The sequence below is a fragment of the Rhincodon typus genome, chromosome 29, assembly GCF_021869965.1.
Source record: "Rhincodon typus isolate 14 chromosome 29, sRhiTyp1.1, whole genome shotgun sequence".
Classification (NCBI taxonomy): Eukaryota; Metazoa; Chordata; class Chondrichthyes; order Orectolobiformes; family Rhincodontidae; genus Rhincodon; species Rhincodon typus.
Genome location: NC_063360.1, coordinates 38,515,561 through 38,538,235, shown reverse-complemented (window position 1 = coordinate 38,538,235; position 22,675 = coordinate 38,515,561). Strand labels below are relative to the sequence as shown.

General features: G+C 48.5%; 1 protein-coding gene across 4 annotated transcripts in view; it reads left to right on the top strand.

Moving 5' to 3' along the window:
• LOC109922931 (unconventional myosin-IXb) overlaps positions 1 to 22,675 on the top strand; it is a 102,963-nt gene that overhangs the window by 44,439 nt on the left and 35,849 nt on the right. For 3 of the 4 annotated variants that reach the window (XM_048614003.1, XM_048614002.1, XM_048614005.1), the window contains 18 exons: positions 4,603 to 4,697; positions 5,854 to 5,916; positions 6,834 to 6,933; positions 7,333 to 7,436; positions 9,268 to 9,397; positions 10,463 to 10,552; positions 11,213 to 11,329; positions 12,187 to 12,321; positions 12,714 to 12,835; positions 14,033 to 14,174; positions 14,889 to 15,087; positions 15,339 to 15,414; positions 17,958 to 18,074; positions 19,318 to 19,357; positions 20,298 to 20,420; positions 20,565 to 20,645; positions 21,112 to 21,222; positions 21,962 to 22,084. In XM_048614003.1, coding sequence (XP_048469960.1) covers positions 4,603 to 4,697; positions 5,854 to 5,916; positions 6,834 to 6,933; positions 7,333 to 7,436; positions 9,268 to 9,397; positions 10,463 to 10,552; positions 11,213 to 11,329; positions 12,187 to 12,321; positions 12,714 to 12,835; positions 14,033 to 14,174; positions 14,889 to 15,087; positions 15,339 to 15,414; positions 17,958 to 18,074; positions 19,318 to 19,357; positions 20,298 to 20,420; positions 20,565 to 20,645; positions 21,112 to 21,222; positions 21,962 to 22,084 — 1,968 coding nt within the window. The remainder of the gene's footprint in view (positions 1 to 4,602; positions 4,698 to 5,853; positions 5,917 to 6,833; positions 6,934 to 7,332; positions 7,437 to 9,267; positions 9,398 to 10,462; positions 10,553 to 11,212; positions 11,330 to 12,186; positions 12,322 to 12,713; positions 12,836 to 14,032; positions 14,175 to 14,888; positions 15,088 to 15,338; positions 15,415 to 17,957; positions 18,075 to 19,317; positions 19,358 to 20,297; positions 20,421 to 20,564; positions 20,646 to 21,111; positions 21,223 to 21,961; positions 22,085 to 22,675) is intronic. The other variant, XM_048614004.1, reaches the window with a different exon arrangement.

Here is a 22,675-nt window from a genome sequence, read left to right as displayed (position 1 = left end):
CCCCCCCATTACATTTCCCCCTCTCGCTCCCACTCCCATTCCCATTTCCCCGTCTCTGTCTCCCATTCCCACTCCTCCCACCTCGCCCTATCATAACTGTTCAATACGGGGATGGGATTCATCTTCAGCCAATCACCATTGTTAATTGTCAAGATTGTCTTGCTCATGATTGGCTGTGGCAATGGCACTGATGCAATAACTACTGGCTGACAACGCACTGTGTCTGAGTGCCTCCTGCCCCCTTCTCCAAACTCTCCCACCCAGAACCCTCCTCTGATAGACCCCACTTCCAACAAACCCTCCTATCCCCCAACCATCACCTCCATGCAATCCCCACCCCAAACCCAGCCGCCTCCTCCATGAACCTCCCTCCTGGTTGCTCAGTGCCTATAGTTTGAGCAAGTCATATTGATTTGCCCTTCTCCAGTTCCAAAGGCACCACTACATTCCCCAAGGAACCTGAGGCCATTTATAGTTGTTCCATCTCCACAACCCAAGGTACACCTTTTCACAGTGCAGTTAGCCAACCCCGTTATGGAATTATACAGTACATAAAGGGCCATTTGGCCCATCAAAAATACACTGCTATCTGCACTAGTCCCACTTTCCAGTACTAGAGCCGAAGCCTTGAATATTTTGACACTTCAGGTGAAGATCTAAGTTCTTTTTAAAGGGTGTGAGGTTTCCTGCTTCAACTCCCCTCCTAGGCAGTGTGTTCCATCATCTCTGGGTGAAAAAGCATTTCCTCAAATCCCCTTTAAATCTTTCCCTTAAAAATTATGTCCCCTTGTTGCTGACACTTCACATAAGGGGAACAGCTGCTGTCTATCCACCCTGTCCATGCTCCTCATAATCTTATACACCTCTATGGGGTCCCCCTCAACATTCCCTGCTCTAAAGAAAACAGCCCGAGCTTATCCAGCCCCTCTTCATCGCTGAAATGCCCATCCCAGGCAATGTCCTGGTCAATCTCCTCTGCACCCCCTCCAAGCCATTTGACTTTGGTGCATCGGCGGTCCTCAGGGAGTCTTACTGGGGATTGGACGCTGACACAATCCCCCAGGTGGAGATTAGATTTTGCTGCAGAAGCTGCCAGGGCCATTTGCTGTACGTCCTCTTGTTTGCATTTCTGAGATGGAGAGGAGTGTGAGAGAAGTTAACAAGAACGTGCAAAGTGAAGTGAAGCTATTAGTGTAAATGTCATGGGACTTTTGTTTCTCTATGGTAATGTCCCTGCCTCTGTGCCAGGAGACCCCAGTTCAAGTCCCACCTGCTCTAGAAGTGTGTCATAAAGTCTCTGGACAGGCTGAACAGTGTAATTGTGGTTAATTAATTCTAAACATTGCTGTCTTGGTCAAATAACTCACCTGTGTCTCCTGCTCCATTAAAAGTTCCCTCAGTTGCAGGCTCCAGTTCTGCGTCTGCACCATCCACACTGGAGCAGTGAGTTGTGTTTCTGTTGAGGTTTTTGTGTACGGTAATCCAGTGATTCTAAAGCAGGATTAGTAATTCACAGAGTGGGAATTTAAATCCCACAAGACAATCGGAAAATTTGAATTCTGGAGCCATGTGGCAGGAATCAGTGGAAGTGAATATAAAGCTGTCAGATTGATGTGAAAACTCAACTGGTTCAGTGACTTTTAGAGGAGGATACCTGCAATCCTGACCCAGTCTGGGCCTATCTGTGACTCCCGTCTGACACCAACGTGATTAACTCTCAATGTGGTCTGGTAAGCCACACTCAATTATCAAAGCCCTACCACTTTTCCAGGTAACTGGGGATGGACAGCCAGCCTTTCCAATGATTCCCACATCATGAGATTTTATTTTTTTTCTTTAAACTAATGCTTGCCTGCTCACAGAGATTGTTCCATAATCAGTGATGCCCAGTCCTTCTCTCGATTTGCTCCCTCTGGAATTGCAACAAGCAGCAGTGTTCTCGAGCTGCTATGCAACCTTCCTGCAAGTAATGATCAACCCAGTGATGCCATGTGATAGATGGAGTGGTTTCTGAAGTGCAGAGTATTGTGGGTATTGGAGTAGCCATTGTTGACACTGGGATAGTTCAGAATGTTGGGAATCCATTAATGCGAGGCAGGAAAATCATCTGGTCAAACACCAGATACAACCAGTGACAAGCTTAATTTATCGAAAGCTTTCAGAGAAAAGATTGAAGCAAATAAGGAGCCTGGGGGAGAGGCCACCAAAGCATGGTCAATGGGAAGGTATTGAGGAAAATGTTTAAATAGGGGGGAGGGAGGTAGTGTAGGCATTGGGAAGAGGGTTTGAGTAAAGGGACCTAGCTGACTGAGGGAACAGTTGCCAGAATTTGAGTGATGGGGAGGGAGAGATTGGGGGAAGTGGGAGCTTGGTGATGGTTAAAGCTGGAGGCACCCCCCCTCCCCACGCAACCACCCCCCCCCCCCCCCAATCCCCATCCCCATCCCCATCCAAGGAGAGGTCTGTGTTGTAGAGCTAGAGAGAGTTACAGGGTTAGAAAAAGGTGAGACCATGAAGGGATTTAATGAGGATTTACTGTGTAAAATTCTTAGATAGGACAGCACAGGAGAGCAGGTAATGGTCCCAAAGATCCACACGTAGCAAAGGCTGTCAGGATTTCTGGTACTTTCTGTTCCTGACCCATGAGCAAGTTCCCTCTAATTGTTTTTTATTCATGTGTGAATTTTATGTGAATATTATTGAGATAATGTGGATGTGTGCCACCAGTAGTAACAAAGAATCCCTATGTATGTCAGATATGAACAGGATTAGGCCATTCAGCCCCTTGAATCTGCTTTACCATTCTAGATCATGGCTGACCATCTACCTATACACCATTTTTCCGTGCTGTCCCAAATTCCTTGATGTTATTAGTATGTAGAAATCTATTGATCTTTGTCGTGAATCTACTCAGTGACTGAGCTGCCATGTCCCCCAGGTAAAGATGTACAAAGAATCACCATCCACTATTTGAACAAATTCTTCCTCATTTCAGTATTAAATGACCTGCCCCTTATCCTGAGACTATGGTCCTTTGTTCTGGACTGAATCCACATGGTCAAGCCTTTTTTATAAATTTTGTACATTTCGATGAGATCCCTTTTCATTCTTCTAATCCCCAGAGAATACGGGCCGAGTCTCCTCAATCTCTGCTATTTCAAACCCTGCCATCCCCATGAGTCAGGTGGGTAAACCTTGCTGCATTCTCTCCTGCGACTAGAATATCTGTCCTTGGTTAAGGAGACTGAGACACACTCTGTACAAGGTTTGATTCCATTCTCTTCTTTATTCTTTGGGATGCATTTATTACCCATCTGTAATTGTGTTTGAAATTGAGCTTGGCCATTTCAAAGGCAGTTGCATTGCTGTGGGTCTGGAGTCACTGGTTGTAAAGATTGAGCACAACGTGGAAGAAGAAATAATTTGACCCACTGATACTGTGTAACGTGTTTGGCTGCAAATGACTAGATTTACTGAATGCAGTTTTAATTTTCCCCTGGTGGATTTGAACTCATTCCCTCTCTAGATCAGGGCTTCCCCACTGAACCCATTTTGAGACATGAAAATTATCACAGTCCCTCATCGAGAACAGAGAGCAGGACACTGATGTGTGAGAGCACTGGGAGTGTGGGGTACCCTATTTTGGGAGATGACGGAAGGTGGGGATGTGTCTATGGGTCTGGGAGGGGCTGTGGGAGCAGGGTCATGGCTGCTATACCCTGGCCCGAGCTCCACGTTGACCTCAGAGTTTGGGAGCCCAGAATTTTAGCTTGTGACCCCTGCAGTGGGTCGTGACCTCTACTTTGAGAAGGCCTGCTGTAGGTTTGAAGTTCAGAACCAGAGCCATCACCCTGCTATAATGAGAGAGGCGTTTGTTGGGTTTTTAGTTAGCAGTATGTATTTTTGTCTTTTCACAGAACAAAAGTAAGTTTGGAAGCGGATACACAGGCGAGAATCTTTCATTTCAGTTTGACAAGCTCAAAATAGAAAGAATGAAAGAGGGCCTGACTTTTGAATCGACAAAAGTTGCCTTTTTTGTATTTTGTTTTTTCAATGTATTGGGTGTTTTCTTTATTTAAACTTTGTATGAATAGATTTATTTTTTATTCACTCGTGGGATTCTGACTGGAGCAGTCAGAATTTGTTGTCCCTCCATAATTGCCCCTTGATGGAGGGTGTTGTAAATGTGAAGGTGGGATTTTGTCTCCACAAAAACTGTGGTGGTCAGTCTTACCAATACATGATGTATCTGCAGCCAACAGACTGGTGAGGCTGAGTCTGCTTTTTCCTCTTGTTGGTTCCCTCACCTCTTACTGCAGACCCAATCTAGCAGCTCGATCAGTGTGGGAAGTAGCTCAGACTCACAGCTTAGAGGGAGCATGAGAGCAGTTACCCAGCTCTGCTCAGACTCCCTGCATGATGTGGAACAGAGGAACAGAGGAGTGAATAGACAGCAGTGGGCTGGGGTAGGGAGGGGTACTGTGGAAGAGCAGAGGGGTTAATGATGGGGTTTCATTGTTCCATATCCTGGTACCAGTTCCAGTGCCACCATCAAGCAGCTCACTGCCCAGTCTAATAGCCTATGTTTTTTTTTCCCTGCAGGCCTTTGGAAATGCAAAAACTGCCCACAACAACAACTCGAGTCGATTTGGCAAATTTATTCAGGTCAATTATTTAGAAAACGGACTTGTTAGAGGGTGAGTGTGACCCTGTGGCCTTCAGATTAACTTGTTTTTGACATGACGGAGAGGGGGAGATGGTATAAGTTGAGAGAGACCATCAGTTGATCCGAGGAAAGTGGGTGGGGCTAGTTGGTGTGAGTGTGTCTGTGTGTGTGTGTACACACTGAGCAGTAACAAGACCATGGGTTAATAAGTCCCTCTCTATGTGACAGGAAGCTGATTGCTGTGGCTCTGAGCAGTAAAGGCTTTGCCTGATAACGGGCAACATCCTTACTTACTGAGCCAGATGCTTCCTCATTAACAACGGGCGTCGCGAGGCAGCAGCTTCAGTGAGGGTTTCAGACACCAGGAAAGATCAAGTGGTGACTAAGTCTGAAAATCCCACCCCAATGGGAATACTGAGCCTGGTGTCAGAAATCAGCAGCTGCAGCATGTATGGGCAGACCTTCCCCATCCCAGGTACCAGCTGTTTCATCTCGCACACTTCCACTCTCATGCACACAGACATGTCTACTGGCACTTTCTGTCACAGACACACACACACACACACACACACACACACACGTACGCGCACACACATTTCTTCATGCATTCTCACTCATGCGCACATCTCACACACTCAAACTCTCATTATTTCACTTGCACAATCATACGCATTTACAAACATGCACACTCGCTTTCACACTCACTGTCTCTCTCACTTGTTCTCACATTAACACCCACATAGACACATTCGCACTCGCACTCACTTCCCGTCACACACACTCATGTGCTCTCGCTGTGTTCCCCCCTGCCTCGCTATGTTCCCCCCCTCCCTCGCTGTGTTTCCCCCTTCCCCCTCGTTCTCTCTCTGACACATGTATACATGTACTTAATAGTAAATCTTTCTCACAGACTCGATCACTCACTCACCCTCCCTTTCTCTGACATGAATCGGCTAATCCATCTCTGTCCCTGTCTCTGACCCACAGCCTGTTCCAACTCTGGCTCCTTGAGTTTGATGTTTCTGTTTTTTAGATGTGGGCCAGCACTTTCCCTGAGGGAGAGTGAAAGGTGTGACATTGGTGTGTTAACTTTTCCACATCTCTGCCCCTGCCATTTGTTCTGACTGCTCTCTCTCCCTGCTTCTCTCTCTCTTTTCTTTGTGATTTAAGGTTCTCTCTTTTTCCAGGGCTATTGTAGAGAAATATCTCCTGGAGAAATCACGCCTGGTGTCCCAGGAGGCTGATGAGAGGTAAGATTCGACTGAGGGGCTGGTGACCCCATGACCTTGTACAAGATGACTTGAGATGACTTTGTATTGGGGAGTAATTTGATTGGTGAATGAGACGACACTTTCAGAACAGATGCTGGACATCAAAGAGAGTGAACATGTCAGTTTCCTGGGTTTTGACGTGTGGCCAAGATAGAGACAAGGAGGGAGATCAAAGATGAGACATGGACCCTCTCCCTGACCTGCTCACTAATCCACACACACATTTATTCTGTGCTTTGAGCAGAGACTTGGTGCAGCTGGTTAAATGGAGCGTGTCTCCCCCTTCACTGTCAGGGATCGTGCTCCTTGTTTCAGTTCGCCAGGTGCAAGGCCAGGAGAATGTGGCTGCATTTTATTAAACCTGTACATTCCAACCACCATGCCCCCTCCGAAACCCCAGATGCAGGCTCAGCAATTGCAGTTTGCATTTGTATAGCACCTTTAACATAACAGAATATCTCAAGTTGACTGATTGGTGGATTGGAACTCATTCCCAGAGTGTCCACGTCAGTTCTGATGGTGAGAATACCAGGCTGTTTGGCCACAATATCACTGGATCGTGGTGAGTCCTACCAGATGGTGATATTGCAGCTACCTCCCTCTGAAATCTTCAAGCTCTCTTGGACCTGCCGCAAGTTACATTCGACATGACTCAACCTCGCTAATGACCATCTTTGTTCATTGATCTCTTCACCCTGAAATTCACTAACTGCCATTTTATCCTCTCTCTCTCACACCCTTCCCTACCCTTCTCTCTATATTCTCCCATTCTCCCCCTTCCATCCCTCCCACCCCCCCCATCCCCCTTCCATCTCCCCTCCACCCCACCCCACCTTCCCACCTCTCCCTTCCACCCTCCACCCTCTCCTTATTCCAATCCCCACCACCCCATGCAGGAACTACCATGTATTTTATTATTTGTTGTTGGGGGCGACTGAGTCGGAGCGATGGGATTTCCAGTTGAAGCAGCCAGCTGATTATTACTACCTCAATCAGGTACATCCGGGATTCTACAGTGAACCCAGACACTGCCGATTAACAATAAACAGGAAACATTGAAACAGGCTGTGCTAGTGTTCCCATTTCATACCCACTTTGTCTCTCTGTCTGTCCTGACAATCCCCGAACACCTTCTTTCTCTCTCTGTTTCTGGCTCGCTCTGTTTCTTTCTTGGTCATAGGTATGTGCCCTGCTGTCTCCCCTTATTGCTGTGCACTATCTACTCACCAATGCCCCATCTGCCTGGCCTGGACCCCTCTCTCAGCCCCTCCCCCGAGGGCTGCAATCCACACCCACCCTCCCAACCCAGTGTCCTGCCTCTCTTTGTCTCTGTCTCTGTCTCTCCTGTCCTCTACAGAGCTGAATTATACCCTGTCTTTTCCTGACATCTTCTAGAAGCAGAATTTTTGTGTGGATGATGGCGAGGATCTGAAACACGAGTTTGAACGCCTGAAACAGGCCATGGAGATGGTCGGCTTCCTGCATGCAACCAAGAATCAGTGAGTTCACCATTGTTAACCTTCACTCTCTTTCATCTCCTGATCGCCAGCACACCCAGCAGTTGGTGTGAGGGCTGTGGGGCAGCATGATTGGGTGGTCAAGAGGCAAATGGGATACTTGTCTTTAATATTAAAGTCATTGAAAACAGGAGCAGGGAGGTTACAATGGAACTGTATATGTGAGTTAGGCCAGAGCTATTAGCAGTTCTGGGAACTGCCCTATAAGAGAGATGTGTTTCCAGTAGGAAGGGAGTAGAGGGGAGACTCACCAGGACATTGGCTGTGCTGGAGTGACTCAGCTCCGAAGGGAGAGGCTGGTGTTGTTTCCCTTGGAGCAGGAAAGGCTGAGGGAGGACCTATTTGAGGTTTACAAAGCTCTGAGGGGCATAGACAGGGTAGATAGGGAGAAGCCTTTCTCCTTAGTGGACGGGCAAATAACCAGAGGTGAGGGGGAGGGCACAGTTTTACGGTAAGGAGCAGGAGGTTTAAAGAGGATTGGAGGAAATTTTCATTGCAAAATAGGATTAGAGTAGATGGTTGTTTGAGCAGCACAGACACGATGGGCTGAAGGGTCTCTTTCCATGATGTTAAAAACTCTGTGAGTCTATGGTAAATGCTGGCCAATCACAGGGTCATAGAGTCATAGCGATACACAGCACAGAAACAGACTCTCAGTCCAACTCGTCCATGCTGACCAAATATCCTAAATTAATCTAGTCCCATTGCCAGCATTTGGCCCATATCCCTGTAAACCTTTCCTATTCATGTACTCATCCAGATGCCTTTTAAATGTTGTAATTGTACTAGCCTCCACCACTTCCTCTGGCAGCTCGTTCCATACACACGCCACCCTCTGTGTGAAAAAGTTGCCCCTTAGGTCCCTTTTAAATCTTTCCCCTCTCATCTTAAACCTATGCTGTCTAGTTTTGGGCTCCCCACACTGGGAAAAAGACCTTGTCTATTTGCCCTATCTATGCTCACGATTTTTTTTTCCTTTATTCATTCATGGGATGAGGGTGCCACTGACCAGGCAGCATTTATTGCCCATCCCTAATTGCCCAGAGGGTAGTAAAGAGTCAACCACATTGCTGCAGGTCTGGAGTCATATGTGGTCCAGACCAGGTAAGGATGTCAGTTTCCTTCCCAAAAGGACATTAGTGAACGAGATGGGTTTTTCCAACATTCAACAATGGATTCACGGTCATCATTAGACCCTTAAATCCAGATATTTATTGAATTCAAATTCCTCCATCTGCCGTGGCGGGATTTGAACCCGGGTCCCCAGAACATTATCTGGGTCTCTGGATTAAACAGTCCAACGATAATACCGCTAGGCCATCGCCTCCCTGTAAACCTCCATAAGGTCACCCCTCAGCTTCCAATGCTCCAGGGAAAATAGCCCCAGCCTATTCAGCCTTCCCCTATAGCTCAAACCCTCCAACCCTGTCAACATCCTTGTAAATCTTTTCTGAACTCTTTGAAGTTTCACAACATCTTTCCTCAAGCAGGGAGACCTGAATTGAATGCAGTATTCCAAAATTGGCCTAACCAATGCCCTGTACAGCCACAACATGACCTCCCAACTCCTCTACTCAATGCACTGACCTATAAAGGCAAGCGTACCAAACACTTTCTTATGTTGTGCAACTAGTAGATCGGCGGCAGCCTGAGGCAGGATGGGACTTGCAGGCTGTCCCTTTATAGCTGTCATGATCTGTGAAGTACTGGAGTGTATAGATTTTCAATTTTGTTTGAAACAGCTGAGATTATTGAAGGTTTATTATTTGGCAAAATTCTGACCTCAGTCTGCTGACTCTCTTTCCTCCTCCAGGATATTTTTTGTGCTTTCTGCCATCCTCTATCTTGGGAATGTTGTCTATAAGAAGAAGTTTACTGGCAGAGAGGAGAGCTTGGAGGTTGAACCCCCTGAAGTCCTGGACACCCTGTCAGAGCTGCTGAAGGTGTGTGAGAGTTTGAGGATAACTGTCACATGGACATTGTTCCTAACCCAACCAGCCCAGGTTCAGCCTGTTCTTATTGACAGGAGCACATGGGAAAACCCGGTTAATATCTACTGCCTGTATACAGTGAAACACGGTGAATAATGGATTGGGGAGCAGGATTCCCTTCATACTCTGTCACTGTCAAAATCCTGGAACTTCCTGCCAAACACCACTGTGGGTGCCCCTTCGCCACATGACAATGTAACTCACCACTGCCTTCTCTCGGGCACTTTAGGGGTTAGCAATAAACAGTGGCCTCACTAACAACACCCACATCCTGTGAACAAATTTACAGAAACCTCAAAACCTCAGTGGTTGAGAGTATGGAGAATCTTTTCCAAATGGAATCCATTGTGCTCTGGGATGCTGACGTGGGTGTGCACAGAAGCCTCTGGTTCTGGCCCAACACACGATAATTGTCCCCATTATTGAGCTGCAGAGATCACCTAGATACTAGGAGGGACTTATACCCCCCCATCCCTCCCCTCCACCCCCAATCACCTCCCCTCAATTCTGTCCTCACTCCCTACCTTCCTGACACAGGGATGATCTTCACTCAGGGTGCTTTCTGCATTGTACAGTATTTGCAGACAGTGGCTATTCAGTCCATGTACTGTGTGCTAGTGTTTTTGCTACACACAAGCCTTCTCACTCCTATCAGAATATACTTCTAAATTTTTCTCCCTTGAGTCTTCACCCAGACTCCCCCTTAAATGCAGTCCTCTCCAGCCATTCCTGGTGGGAGTGAGCCCCACATCCTTACCATTATCTGGGGAAAGACTTTTCTCCTGAACTCCCAGTGGATTCATTTGTGATATTCATGACTCCGCTTTCTGGTCTTGATGACGTGAGATATTTTCTCGAGGTCTGCTCTATCAAAACCACACTATAAGACCAGATCCTCCTGTTTCTTGCACCTTCTCCAGTGCCTCTGTGTTTAGTTTGGAATACGGGGACCAGGTATGTACATGGAGCCACAGTTTCTGGTCTGGGTACTGATTATTCTCCTGCTGTACTCCACAGGTAAAGCGGGACTTGTTAATCGAGGCCTTAACAAAGAGGAAGACCGTGACTGTTGGAGAGAAGTTGATTTTGCCTTACAGCCTCAATGAGGTAAGTCCCACAGCTCTGTTTCATTCTGGTGCTGGGAGAACGTTTCTGAACTTGGCCTGCAGCAAGAACCTGACTGTGTCTCACTGACTGGGTCAGCTGTGTGATGAATCCGGTTTGGATTGGATACTCCGGTCCTGACAAACGCTTGGCTTAGAGCCCTGACAGTTCATGCTCTTCTGGATTGGGGAATATCCTTAAATGATATGGGGGATAACTGTCATGGTACTGAGGCCAAAACATAAAGAGTGGCAAAGGTGCAATTTCCAACCTAAATACAGCAAAGCCAGGCTGTGGGCCAGTCTGGGCTGAGTCACAGAGAACAACGTAGGACTGTGGGGTAGACAAACAGGGAGCTGGAAGAACACAGCAGGCCAGGCAGCATCTGGAGGAAAGGAGCAGTCAACGTCTTGAGTATTACCCTTCTTCAGGAGTTGGGGTAATACCTGAAATATTGACTGATCCTTTCCTCTAGATGCTGCCTGGCTTGCTGTGTTCTTCCAGTCTCCTGTTTATCTGCCTTGGAATCTGCAGTTTTTATTTATCTCTGACCAAATAGCACTGTGGGGAATAGGTTAACCCTGATTGAAAGAGGGGATGGACCAGTAGAGTGCCGGCACTGCGCACGGAGACTGGCCTGATTGGCTATTTTGTGTTTTTCAGGCTGTAACGACTCGGGACTCGATGGCCAAGTCCCTGTATGCAGCACTTTTTGATTGGATTGTTCTTCGGATTAATCATGCTCTCCTGAACAAGAAGGACATGGAGGAGTCAGTGATGGTAAAACAGCAACCTCTCTATGGGAACAGCAGGTTATGGTCTAGGAGCCAGAGTACAGAGGGGAGTCAGTGAGACTGTGCAGAGTTCTGGGCAGATCCTAGCTGGTGTAACTGAGTTCGGCTGTGGGCTCTGTATCTTGGGAAGAGTGTGGAGCACACGCAATGCACGTTCTCCAGAATGGTGCAGAAGATGGGAGGATGAAATTGCAAGGACTGTTAGCATTGATGACACATGTATCCCCTTGAGTTTAGAAAGTTAAAGGATGACCTGCTTTGAGATGATTAGAGGAGTTGACCATGGTGTAGGGGGCAACAAGAGGTAGTCCACAACAAGGGCTAGAACCTTAAAGTTCAATACAGACCATTCAAGGGAGATGGTCAGGAAGTATCACCTCACACTGAGGGGAGCGGGAATCTGGAGCTCTCTCCCATGAAGAGCTGTTGCAGCTGAAGGTCTGTTGGGAATTTCAGGCCTGAGGCAGTTTGGGGAGGGAGGTTAATAGGTATAGTGCCAGGGTGGGCACACAGTTGGGATTGTTCTACCCTGGATTATGGTCAGTATGGTCTGGAGCTCAGGTTACTGAGTCCTGGGCCAAGGTGAGTGCAAACAGTCAACTGATCTAACTCCGTCCAACACAGCTTGAGCTGGAGGGTCAGGGCCCTCGAGTCATTAGGCTTGTGTGTTTGATGCCTTTGTGGTATTCACTGTTGGGATTGGATGGAAATGGGAATGGGAATGGGAATGTTGTTGTGGCAGTGACTGTATTATTTGCTGCTGCTCACTGTCTTTTCCTCACAACCTCTCCCTTCCCCTCTCCCCTTCATCCTACCTCCATCATTCCCCCACCCCCTCCACAGTGCTTGTCAATCGGAGTTCTGGATATTTTTGGATTTGAGGATTTTCCGCACAACAGCTTTGAGCAGTTCTGTATTAATTATGCCAATGAGCAGCTACAATATTACTTCAACCAACACATCTTCAAACTGGAGCAGGTGGGTGTGACCCCACAGCGAGACCCTTCACCCCTTGGGGAGACAGGGGAGCAGTCAGCAATGGGGGAGAGGGTGGAGGGGAATGAGGCGGTGGGAGGGGCTGGGGTTTGGGAAGGGGAGGCGGTGGGAGGGGCTGGGGTTTGGGAAGGGGAGGCGGTGAGGAGCGCTGGGATTTTGGGAGGGGCTGTACTCACATGGGGGCTGGGCCAGTGGAACCTGATGAGAGTCTGAGCTCCTCAGGGCTGGAGGGAGTGTGATCGGGGCTCGGGGTGGGGTAGGGTCGGTGGGTGGGGTCTTCTGGTAAACTTTTCTGTCCCACTAAAATGTCACGGATTGACACAGCTTAGCTCATCTCCCTGACTCTGGCCTGGCCATTGGTTGGTTTTTTCCAGGAGGAGTATCAGAGTGAGGGCATCACCTGGCACAACATTGATTATATCGACAACGTTGGCTGCATCCACCTGATCAGCAAAAAACCCACTGGGCTCTTCCACCTCCTCGACGAGGAGAGCAAGTACGAGGAGGGGTGGTGGTGGGGAATGGGGGTTGGTGGCTGGGGGGGTGGGGAGTGGAGAGTGGGGAATCGGAGGGGTTGGGAGGGAGGAGAGTGGGAATGGGGGAGGGGAGTGAGGAATCGGGGCCAGGGTAGTGCAGGTGTGTAGGAAGAGGGTTACAACTTCAGGAATGTTGTCTCTGTGTGGAAGTGTAGGTGGGACAGAGACAAACAAATAGAGAGGCAGCAGAGTGATGGAGGGTGAGAGAGGAATAGGGAAAATACAGGAATCAACAGGCAGAGCAAGTCAAAGGCTTAGGACGAGAGACAGATGTGGTGTGAGGGGGTGGGGCCAGTGGGGTGCAGGGAGTGAGAGACTAAAGGGATGGATGGACTGTGAAAGGAGAGGGTTTGGCGGGGTGGACAGGGAGAGTGAGTGAGCTGGGGTGGGAGTTGGACCCAGTAAGCAGACTGAGAGACGAGTGGAGGCCAGAAAGGGGAGCTGTGCAGGGTTGGAGGTACTGAGTGACTGTCTGAGTGTGTTTCTGGTTTTGAGTGGGCCATGGATGATTTAAATTCCTCTTGACATCTGAAACAGCACATTCAGCTCAAAGTTCACAGAATTAGACAATCCTGTTTGAGGTCCTATGTTCTATTCTGACATCTCTAATCTAGTAATAGTAAAATGTATTGTGTCTGTGTTTATGATGAACAATGCCTATGTAAACAGGTTACACTGCAATGACACTGAACTGCCACTAGTGGCACTATAGTTACAGTGTGACTTGTTTACATTGAGCTGCCTCCATTATAAAGGTGGAGTTGAGAACAAATCATGGAACATGCTGACAGGAAGTGGGTCTGGATGTAAAGTTTCATCACATTGACAGCCAAACCCAGCAGGCATAGTGAGCGTGTGTGAAGGGAGGAGGAGGTGTGAGGGGGAGGGGCTGGGTTTGGAGAATGGGGTCACAGGTACAGGATCCGGGTGAAGGGGGAGGTGGATTTGGGCAGAGGGTGAGGGAGAGTCTGGACAGGGTGAGGCTGGGGGATGGGTCCAGGTGGAGAGTGAGAGAGGGGGTTGGGTCCGAGTGGAGGGTGAGAGTGAGTGAGGGTAGAGGCGGAGAGTGAAGGCTGTCCTGAGGGAGGGTCTGTCCAGAGGGTGAGGGTCTGGACAGAGGGTGAGTATTACACTGACCTGCCTTGTCCTGTCCTCAGTTTCCCTCATGCCACCAATCAGACGCTTCTGGCCAAGTTCAAACAGCAACATGAGGGCAGCCGGTTTTTTGTGGGGACCCCAGTGATGGAGCCGGCCTTCATCATCCAACACTTTGCTGGCCGAGTCAAATATCAGATCAAGGTATGTCCACAGCAGTCCCCTCTACTCTCTGTTCCTGTACCGTCCCCTAGCCTCTCCCTCTCTGTCCAGGATATCCCTGGACGGTAACCTATTTCCCCAAAACCCCACACTCCCAAACCCCGGCACCCTCAAACCCCCGATGTCCTATTGCTGCTCTTTGGAATAGTGACCATGGGGTCATTTATGTACATAAGCTGGTACACCGGGCCTTGATTTAATGCCTCATCAAAACAGCAGTGTTTCTGACAATCCCTGAGGGAATGTGACACTATCAGGCTGGGTTATATGCCCACATCACTGAGTGGGGTTTAAACCCATGACCCCCTCATTCTGAGGTGGGACAGGGCCACATGAGGCCAGGCCTTACCTGGGGACTGTCAGCTCTGATGTGTGCCATCGTAATACTATGTGTATCTGGATCTGTCCATCTTTCTCTGTCCTTCTTTCTGTCTCTCTCTCTTCCTCCCTTTCGCTCTGTGTGTGTCTCTCTCTCTCATTCTCTCTTTGTCTCTTTGCACCCCCCATCCCTCCCTCTTGCACTCTCTCTCTGTTTCTGCCATATCTCCCCCCCTCCATCTTGCAGTATCTCTCTCTCTATCTCATATCTCCCCCATCCCTCCCTCCATCTCTCTCTCTCTCTCTCTCTCACACCTGCAATTTCTTCTTGTATAAATGGACTGATGACTGATTTTTGTTTTGCCTCACTGCGAGCAGGATTTTCGGGAAAAAAACACGGATTACATGCGCCCGGATATTGTGGCCCTCCTGCGGAGCAGTGACAGTGCGTTTATCCGGGAGTTGATTGGGATGGATCCTGTATCTGTATTCCGCTGGTCAACCCTTCGAGCTGCGATCCGAGCTGTGGCTGCATTCAAAAAAGCTGGACAGCAATGGGCAAGGAGAGCTGCTGCAGGTACAGGGTCAGGGGCTCGGGGTCGGGGGGTGTGGGAGTGGTGTGGGGACTTGGGGGGAGCTGTAAGGGAGGGGCTAGGAACAGGAAACGACAAGATGTAGGGCACAGACTGCCAGGGGAGGGGCTAGCGGTGAGCATCAGGGGATGAGGGAATGGGGTAAAGTTGGTGGGGAGAGGCGGCAGGGCCGGTAAGGATATGGGGTCAGACATGGGGCTCATGTTTCTCGTCCTGACCCTCTCCCCATTTGCAGGAATGCCCCGGCGTGTTTCTCGTGTCCCTCTTGGAGAATTACAGCGATTGAGCACCTCATCAGAGAAGCCATTGCGGTAAGGATTGTGTTGTGTGTGGGGGGTGGGGGGAGTTGGGGGGTATAGTGCGACAGGTAAATCCATAAAGGGACTAGTCACAAATGGAGCAAACAGCGCTGGTTGGGTGGGGTGGGGCGGGGCGGGGGTGGGTGTGGGGGGCACTGTACTCTCGATGCCCGGTTACGTCAGTAATAGTGAGATATCTGCATCATCCTCAAAATGATCCATTGCCAAAGGCAGTGAATATTCTCAACACCCGATTTTCAGATTTTTAGCATCTACCCTAATGTTCTTTGTTTTTACTGAGTATGTCGGGAGGGAGAGATTGAGTAGTGGTTGGGGTTTGTGGTTTATTGAGCCAGTTATTTTAGCAGCAGTGGCTGGGGTGGCATTCCCTCCAGAGGTGAGTCTGTTCACCCTTCTGTGTATCATCTCACCCAGAGGAGTAATTCCTGATGCCGATCAGGAGGAGCCAATCTCTCAGCAGGGTTGGCATTGCTTGCTGCATTCCCCTCACTGTCCTGTGAAAATACTCAGGGGCTTCTGGTTAAGGTCAGAGAGCAGTTTGAGTCAACATCATTAAGACAGGACTCAGCTGCGTGAATATCCCATTTGTAAAGTGACATGACATTTATCCTGAATGGTTTCACAGGAACAATTATCAAATGGGGAAGTTTGACACTGAATCAATATGGGGAAGAGGCAGTGGAGTAGTAATGGATGAGTAATTCAGAGCCCTGGGTTCCTGCTCTGAGGATATGGTGCAAATCTCACCAATAGCAGAAATTTGAATTGTCAGAATCTGGAATTAAAAAGTAACGCAGCAGTGGCTATGTGACCATTGTCGATTATTGTCAAAAACCCATCTGCGTTCCTGGTCTGGCCTATATGTGATACCAGGCCCATAGCTGCTCCCTGAGACTCCGTTGAAGCTGGGACTAGAGCTGGGCAATAAATGCTGGCTCACGGACTGATGCCCTTATCCCACGAGCAAATTTAAAAAAATACAAGGTCATATTTAGGGAAGGTGACAAAGAGCTTGGCCAACTTTAAGGAGTATCTTAAAAGAGGTGGAGAGGTTGAGGGAGAGAATTCCAGAGCTTAGGACCCACACTGGGTCCAATATCACTTTTTCTTTTCGTTTAGTCATGGGACGTGGGTATCGCTGGGCCACCATTTATTGCCCATCCCTAATTGCCCTGGAGAAAATGGTGATGAGCTGCCTTCCCATCTAAATGCAAGGGTTAGAACTGAACCCAGTGAGTTCAGATGTGTTCAGGGCTGAAACATTACTTTCTTTCTTCTGTATCTGAACACCCTTCAGGTAAAGACCAATGTCCCATTAGCTTCCACTTGACTAAATCTGGAAAGGAATGTTATTAAAGTGTGAGGGGTGGACCCAATTTCCTCCCTTCCCAGGTGTGCACATGGGCAGGAAGTGCCCAGCTGTGAGCTGTTGTTGCCCCAATGGTGGTGATGAGGTGGGGCTGGGGTGGGGTGAGGGGGCTGCCCTCCTTTCCAACACTATGTGGTTCCTCTGTAGTTTTTTGCCTCTTCCCAGAGATTCTGGTTGTCTTCATTCTCTGTAATCCTGGAAGAACTGGGGACATTGGGGATGCCATAGCGAGGACGAGGGGTGCGGGTATAGGTTTGGTGCTGGAGGGAGCGGGGGGGAGAGAGAGAGAGGTGTCGGATGGGGTGGCTCACCGTGCCTCTGACCGTGCAGTGTGTAACCACATGGGGACGCAGGTGGATTATCACAACTCTGGATTTTCTCTTTGCTGACATGCCGCCTTGGGATGGATGGAGTGAGGTAAGTAACAGAGTGATATGGATTGCACGGAGCACGGGCACCAGAGGCCAGGCTGCGCCAGGGAAAAATATCGCCTCGTGGTCAAAGCCTTTCCATTTTAATATCTAACCCTCTTACAGAGACTAATACCAATCTCTCTCTTGGTAAATTCCTATCGAAATGGGTCCTTTGGGATGTGCCCGTTCCATGGGATGTTAGAGTTGGTCACATCAATATGGGCTTGGAGTTACATGGAGTTGCCCTTTCCCAGAAGGGCATTACCACATGTGGGATTTGGCAACAGGCAATAACTTTAGTTTTTCAAAGCATATTCTCTGTGATGTTGTTATGACACACCTCTGGAGTAGGTGGCACTTGAACCAGGATCTCCTGGCTCAGAGGTAGGGACACTACTGCTGCACTACAAGAGTCTGTAGCTTTTGTTTCCTTTTGTAAGTGAGCAGATGAATCACTCAGTCTTGTGGTGCACTGTTCTGGAATTTGAATCTGTGACATCAGTGTCAGAGCTGTTCCCAGCTGCTCTCTGGGTTTGAGGTTCCTGTTCAAATGGCAGGAATAATTGAAGCTGCTGAGAGCGTCTGGGGCTTGGATCTTGAGGTGATGGTCTGGCATGCAGCCTTGTTGCCATGGTGACAGCCTTGCTGATACCTTTTTGGTGTTGGGTCCTCTCTCTAACTCCATCTTCGTTGTTTCTTCTCTGGCACTCTGTCTCTCCTTGACTTTCTGTCTCCTGCCAATGGTCTTCCAGTGAGTTGCATACCCAGCTGATGAGGAGTATTCGAGGATGGGCTGTAATGCACGGTGACGAACCCCACAGCCTCCTCAAATCATTGCGAGGTCCCGGGAGGCCCCACAGCCACCTCCAGTGAGTTTCCATTGAGCTCTGTCTTGCCTCAAGCTGCCATCTTCCTTACCTTCAGGCCGTTTCTCTGTTCTCTGTTTCTCTGGGTGTAAGGCATTCAGGCCCATTGAGTGTAAATCCTCCTGATGTTTGACTCTGTGTGTAAGAAAACAATACAGAGACAAGACCCGAGAGTGTCTCACCATGTGCTGCTGCTCACCGTGTCCATTAACTGGGTGGAAAATTGCAGCAGGAAAGACTTTACTGTCTTGTGAAGATAAAGGTGGGGGTGAGAGGGAAGGGGTCGGGGGTAATGGATGCCGACGGATTTGCTCGCTGCCCCTGAGCTGAGCGTTGAGTAGCTGAAAGGAGCGAAAAGCCCAATAACAGTTACACCCAGAAGAAAGTGGGAAAGTGAAACCGGTCAAAGGAGAAAGTGGAAAGCCGGTTACTGAGTTCATCGGAGTGCAAGGATTGCTGGGTACCTTACAAAAATTAGCATCTCTGTCATCACAGAAACTGCTGTGCAAATAGCTGGGGATGGAGTTTGGATCAGATCTTCATTGTGCAACTAGGAATTCCCAATGTGCTGTCATGGTAACTCGCTGCTCCTTATGTTGGAAATGGATCAACTTCACAAGCCATTTAGAGAACACCTGCTTCCTCAGCAGTTCCTCCCTCTGGGGGGAGGGTCACATACCCCACCCCCAACCCCTTGACCCAATCCCACACTCCACTCCAGATCGTCATCCCTATCACACCCCAGCCAATCGCAAGGACCCCCTTAAAACTCATTCCCAATCCCACCGCCCCTGTATTTCCTCCTTTCTGGCATTGCCCCTGCTTTCTTCTTCCCCAGTATTTGCTTCGTCGTTATTGCCCCTCCAGTATTAGCCCCTCTGTATTGTTGCCTCTCCTTGGATAGCACCCCCCCCATTATTGCTCCCTCTCTAGTGGGGCTTCCTTTCCCTCCCCGTTACTGCCTTTTCCTCATTTATTTGCCCCCTTCCTGTTATTGTGCCCCCCCACCCCATTATTAGTCCTGTTCTCTGTGAAGTATGTGCCTCCACTGGAGTTTAGAGGGGGTGGGGTGGGTTGTGAATCGGAAAATCTGATTGGACAGCTCAGTGATGGTCAGCCAATCCCCGCACTCCCTGAAAGTCAGTCACAGCTTTTTGCCTCGCACTTTGCTGCTTTCTGATTGGACTAACCCGACTGACACAATCCGAGAAACAGATTGAAAACAAACCCTCTGATATTTCCACAGGAAAAATAAAGGCTTGAAACAAAAGCTGCAGATTCCCAAGGTACGTCTCCTTTTCCAATCAGTGTCCTTTCGTTTTCTGACCTTTTGCTGTTTGAAATTCCGACTTGGACAATGAGGAAAGCTTAGCTCTGATATCAGCTGTTCCACTTGGTGAAAGAAATCTGATAGTACTGTCGTTACTTTGACGGTTAGGACAAGGAATAGGGTGAAGGTGAGGGTTGGGGGAGGGGGAGGGCATGGGTTAGATTTAGCATTAGGGTTAAGGTCAGGTTTAAGGTTGCCAGTAACAATGAAGCTGCTAACTTCAAAACCTCTTGGTCCTAATCGTGATAAACATTTCACTTCTACGTATCTTGTTACAAACAGCAGGACAGGCCGTTCCTGAGATACAGAGAATGTGATGTGTAACTACTATCACTGCCATGTCCATTGGCACAGACCCAGGGTTAGTTGCCCGAGAAGATCTGAGCTTGTGGCCTTGTAGTTAAAGGGGTGACGAGTTGACGTTCCCAGTGGAACCTCCCTCCCTGAAGCTGGTATTCTGAATTCAGCACAAGCTGCAGAGACTGGAACTCCTGTAGCCTCCAGCACTCTGTCCTTGTCCATTATTTACACTGGCTTCGGGTCAGGATTTATCCCAGAATCCTGAAAAGAGTGTGGGTTTGGGGACCATGTGTGGGTCCAGAGGGACTTGGGGGCACAGCGACAGCTCCTGGCAGCATCTCACTGAGCCTTTTAAATTGTTGTGGAAAAAATAGCAACTTTCACACTATAAGCAGATCTGATTTATGGATGGTAAATGGCACATTTTGCCCAGGGGATTCAGCAAGTGACCATTGGGTTGTTAAATGAAAAGTACAATCTCAGGCTGTTGAACATATTCATGTTGTTACTGACATTTGTTAAATGTTCTGTCTTAAACCAAGCTCTTACCATTTTCTTTCTTCCCCCTGCTCCCCCAAACCTTACCTTTCCTGTAGAATCTCATCGACACATGTTCCTTAAAGCACATTGTCCGAATGACCCTCCACGATCGCACCACCAAGTCCCTGCTACATCTGCACAAGAAGAAGAAACCACCCAGTATCAGCGCACAGTTCCAGGCAAGTGGCAAACCCTGTGCTGTCCCTGTCCTGGGAGTGTTTGATGGAGACTGTGTAGAAGGAGCTTTATATCTAACACCGTGAGTATTAGTCTGTTGGAAAGGGTGAAATACTTACTTACGTTGATCCTGATTCATGTTCCAGGCCTCTCTGAATAAACTGATGGAGACTCTGAGCAAAGCTGAACCGTTCTTCATCCGATGTATCCGTTCAAATGCTCAGAAGGTGAGTGATGTTGTTAGTGTCGGGTTTTCTTTTATTCATTCGGGGATGTGGGCATTGCTGGCTGGGCCAGTATTTATTGCCCATCCCTAGTTGCCCCTTGAGAAGGTGGTGATAAGCTGCCGCCTTGAACCGCTGCAGTCCCATGTGCTGTAGTTAGACCCACAATGCCCTTAGGGAGGGAATTCCAGGATTTTGACCCAGTGACACTGAAGTAACGACAATATATTTCCAAGTCAGGATAGTAAGTGGCTTGGAGGGGAACTTGCAGGGGGTGGCGTTCCCATGTATCTGCAGCCCTTGTCCTTCTAGATGGAAGTGGTTGTGGGTTTGGAAGGTGTTGTCTCAGGACATTTGATGAATTTCTGCAGTGCATGTTGTAAATGGTACACACTGCTGCTACTGAGTGTCGGTGATGGAGGGAGTGGATGTCATAGACCTGTGACCATGTGTCTGTGTCTCTTTGCAGATGGAGCTGTGTTTTGATGATGATTTGGTTCTGCAGCAGCTGAAGTACACGGGTATGCTGGAAACAGTGCGTATCCGCCGCTCTGGGTACAGCGCCAAGTACACCTTCCAGGTAGGGACAACCAGACCCAGGTTGGAGGGACAACCAATAGTGAGGGTGGGTGTTGGAGGGTGGAGCTGTGAGCATGTGGATATGCCCCACTGCCCTCCCATGGAAACCCCCTTTCTCCAGGATCTGTATCAAAATCAGAGTTCCGTGTCAGAGGCCCAGAGTTATTGGAAGGTGCCATTAAAGAATAAGGTCTCCCAATGCTCTTCACACCTGTGTTACAGAATAAGCTTTGACCCTAATTGTATAGGACAGGTGACCAGAAACTCTGCCAAAGTGGCAGGTTTTAAGAAGCATCTTAAAGGAGGAGGACAAGAGCACCAAGGGAATTCCAGAGCATAAGCAGCTCAGTAGCTGAAGGCCTGCACGCCAGTGGTTGAGCAGTTATAATTGGGTTTGCTGATAAGGCTGGAATTGGAGGAGTGTGATGATTAGGGATTGTTAGAGTTTACAGAGAATAAAGGAATTCCATCACAGGAAAGGTGTTGAAATCAAGGATGAGAATTTTAAAATAAAAATGTTGCTTAACAAGCTCACGGGTGATGAGTAAATAGTTTCTGGTGAGAGTTGGGACACAGGTAGCAGAAATAGAAAGAATTCCAGCTTCCAGACGGTAAAGTGAAGGGATACAACTCAGAATGAGGACTCTGTGTTCCAGGTAGAGTTAGTGATCAGAGGACTCAGTCACCGTACAGGCTGTTATTAATCTCAGTCTCTTCTTTCTGACCGTTTTATGCATCAGGAATTCCTGGATCAGTTCCGAGTACTGCTACCTAAGAATGCTGAACCAGTGCAGGAAGTGATTGATGCCTTGTTTAACAAGTTGGAGTTAGACAGGAACAACTGTCAGATTGGAAAAACCAAGGTAAGGTTGGCTAGGCCTCATCGAAACAGGAACAAGGGGGGCCTTTCAGCTCCTTGAGTCTGCTGTACCATTCGATTAGAACATGACTGATCTGTTGTGGTTTGAAGTCCACCCTCCCTGTGATTCTCAAGGGTCTAGGCCCGAAACATCAGCCTTCCTGCTCCTCTGATGCTGCTTGGCCTGCTGTGATCATCCAGCTCTACACCTTGTTATCTAAGAGACTAGGTACCTCTGCATTAAAGATATTCACTGACTCTGTTTCCATTGCCTTCTGAGGAAGAGTGTGCCAAAGTTGTACAACTCTCTGAGATTAAAAAAAGTTCTCCTTGTCTTTGTCCTAAAAGAGTGCCCCCTGGTTCTAGAGTGACCCACAAGAGGAAACATTCTCTCCATGTCCACACTGTCAGTTCATTCAGGATGTTATAGCCATCAATCAGGTCACCCCTCACTCTGCTAAACTCCAGTGGGAACAAGAGATAGCAGGAACTGCAGATGCTGGAGAATCTGAGACAACAAGGTGCAGGGCTGGATGAACACAGCAGGCCAAGCAGCATCATAGGAGCAGAAAGGCTGACGTTTCGGGCCTAGACC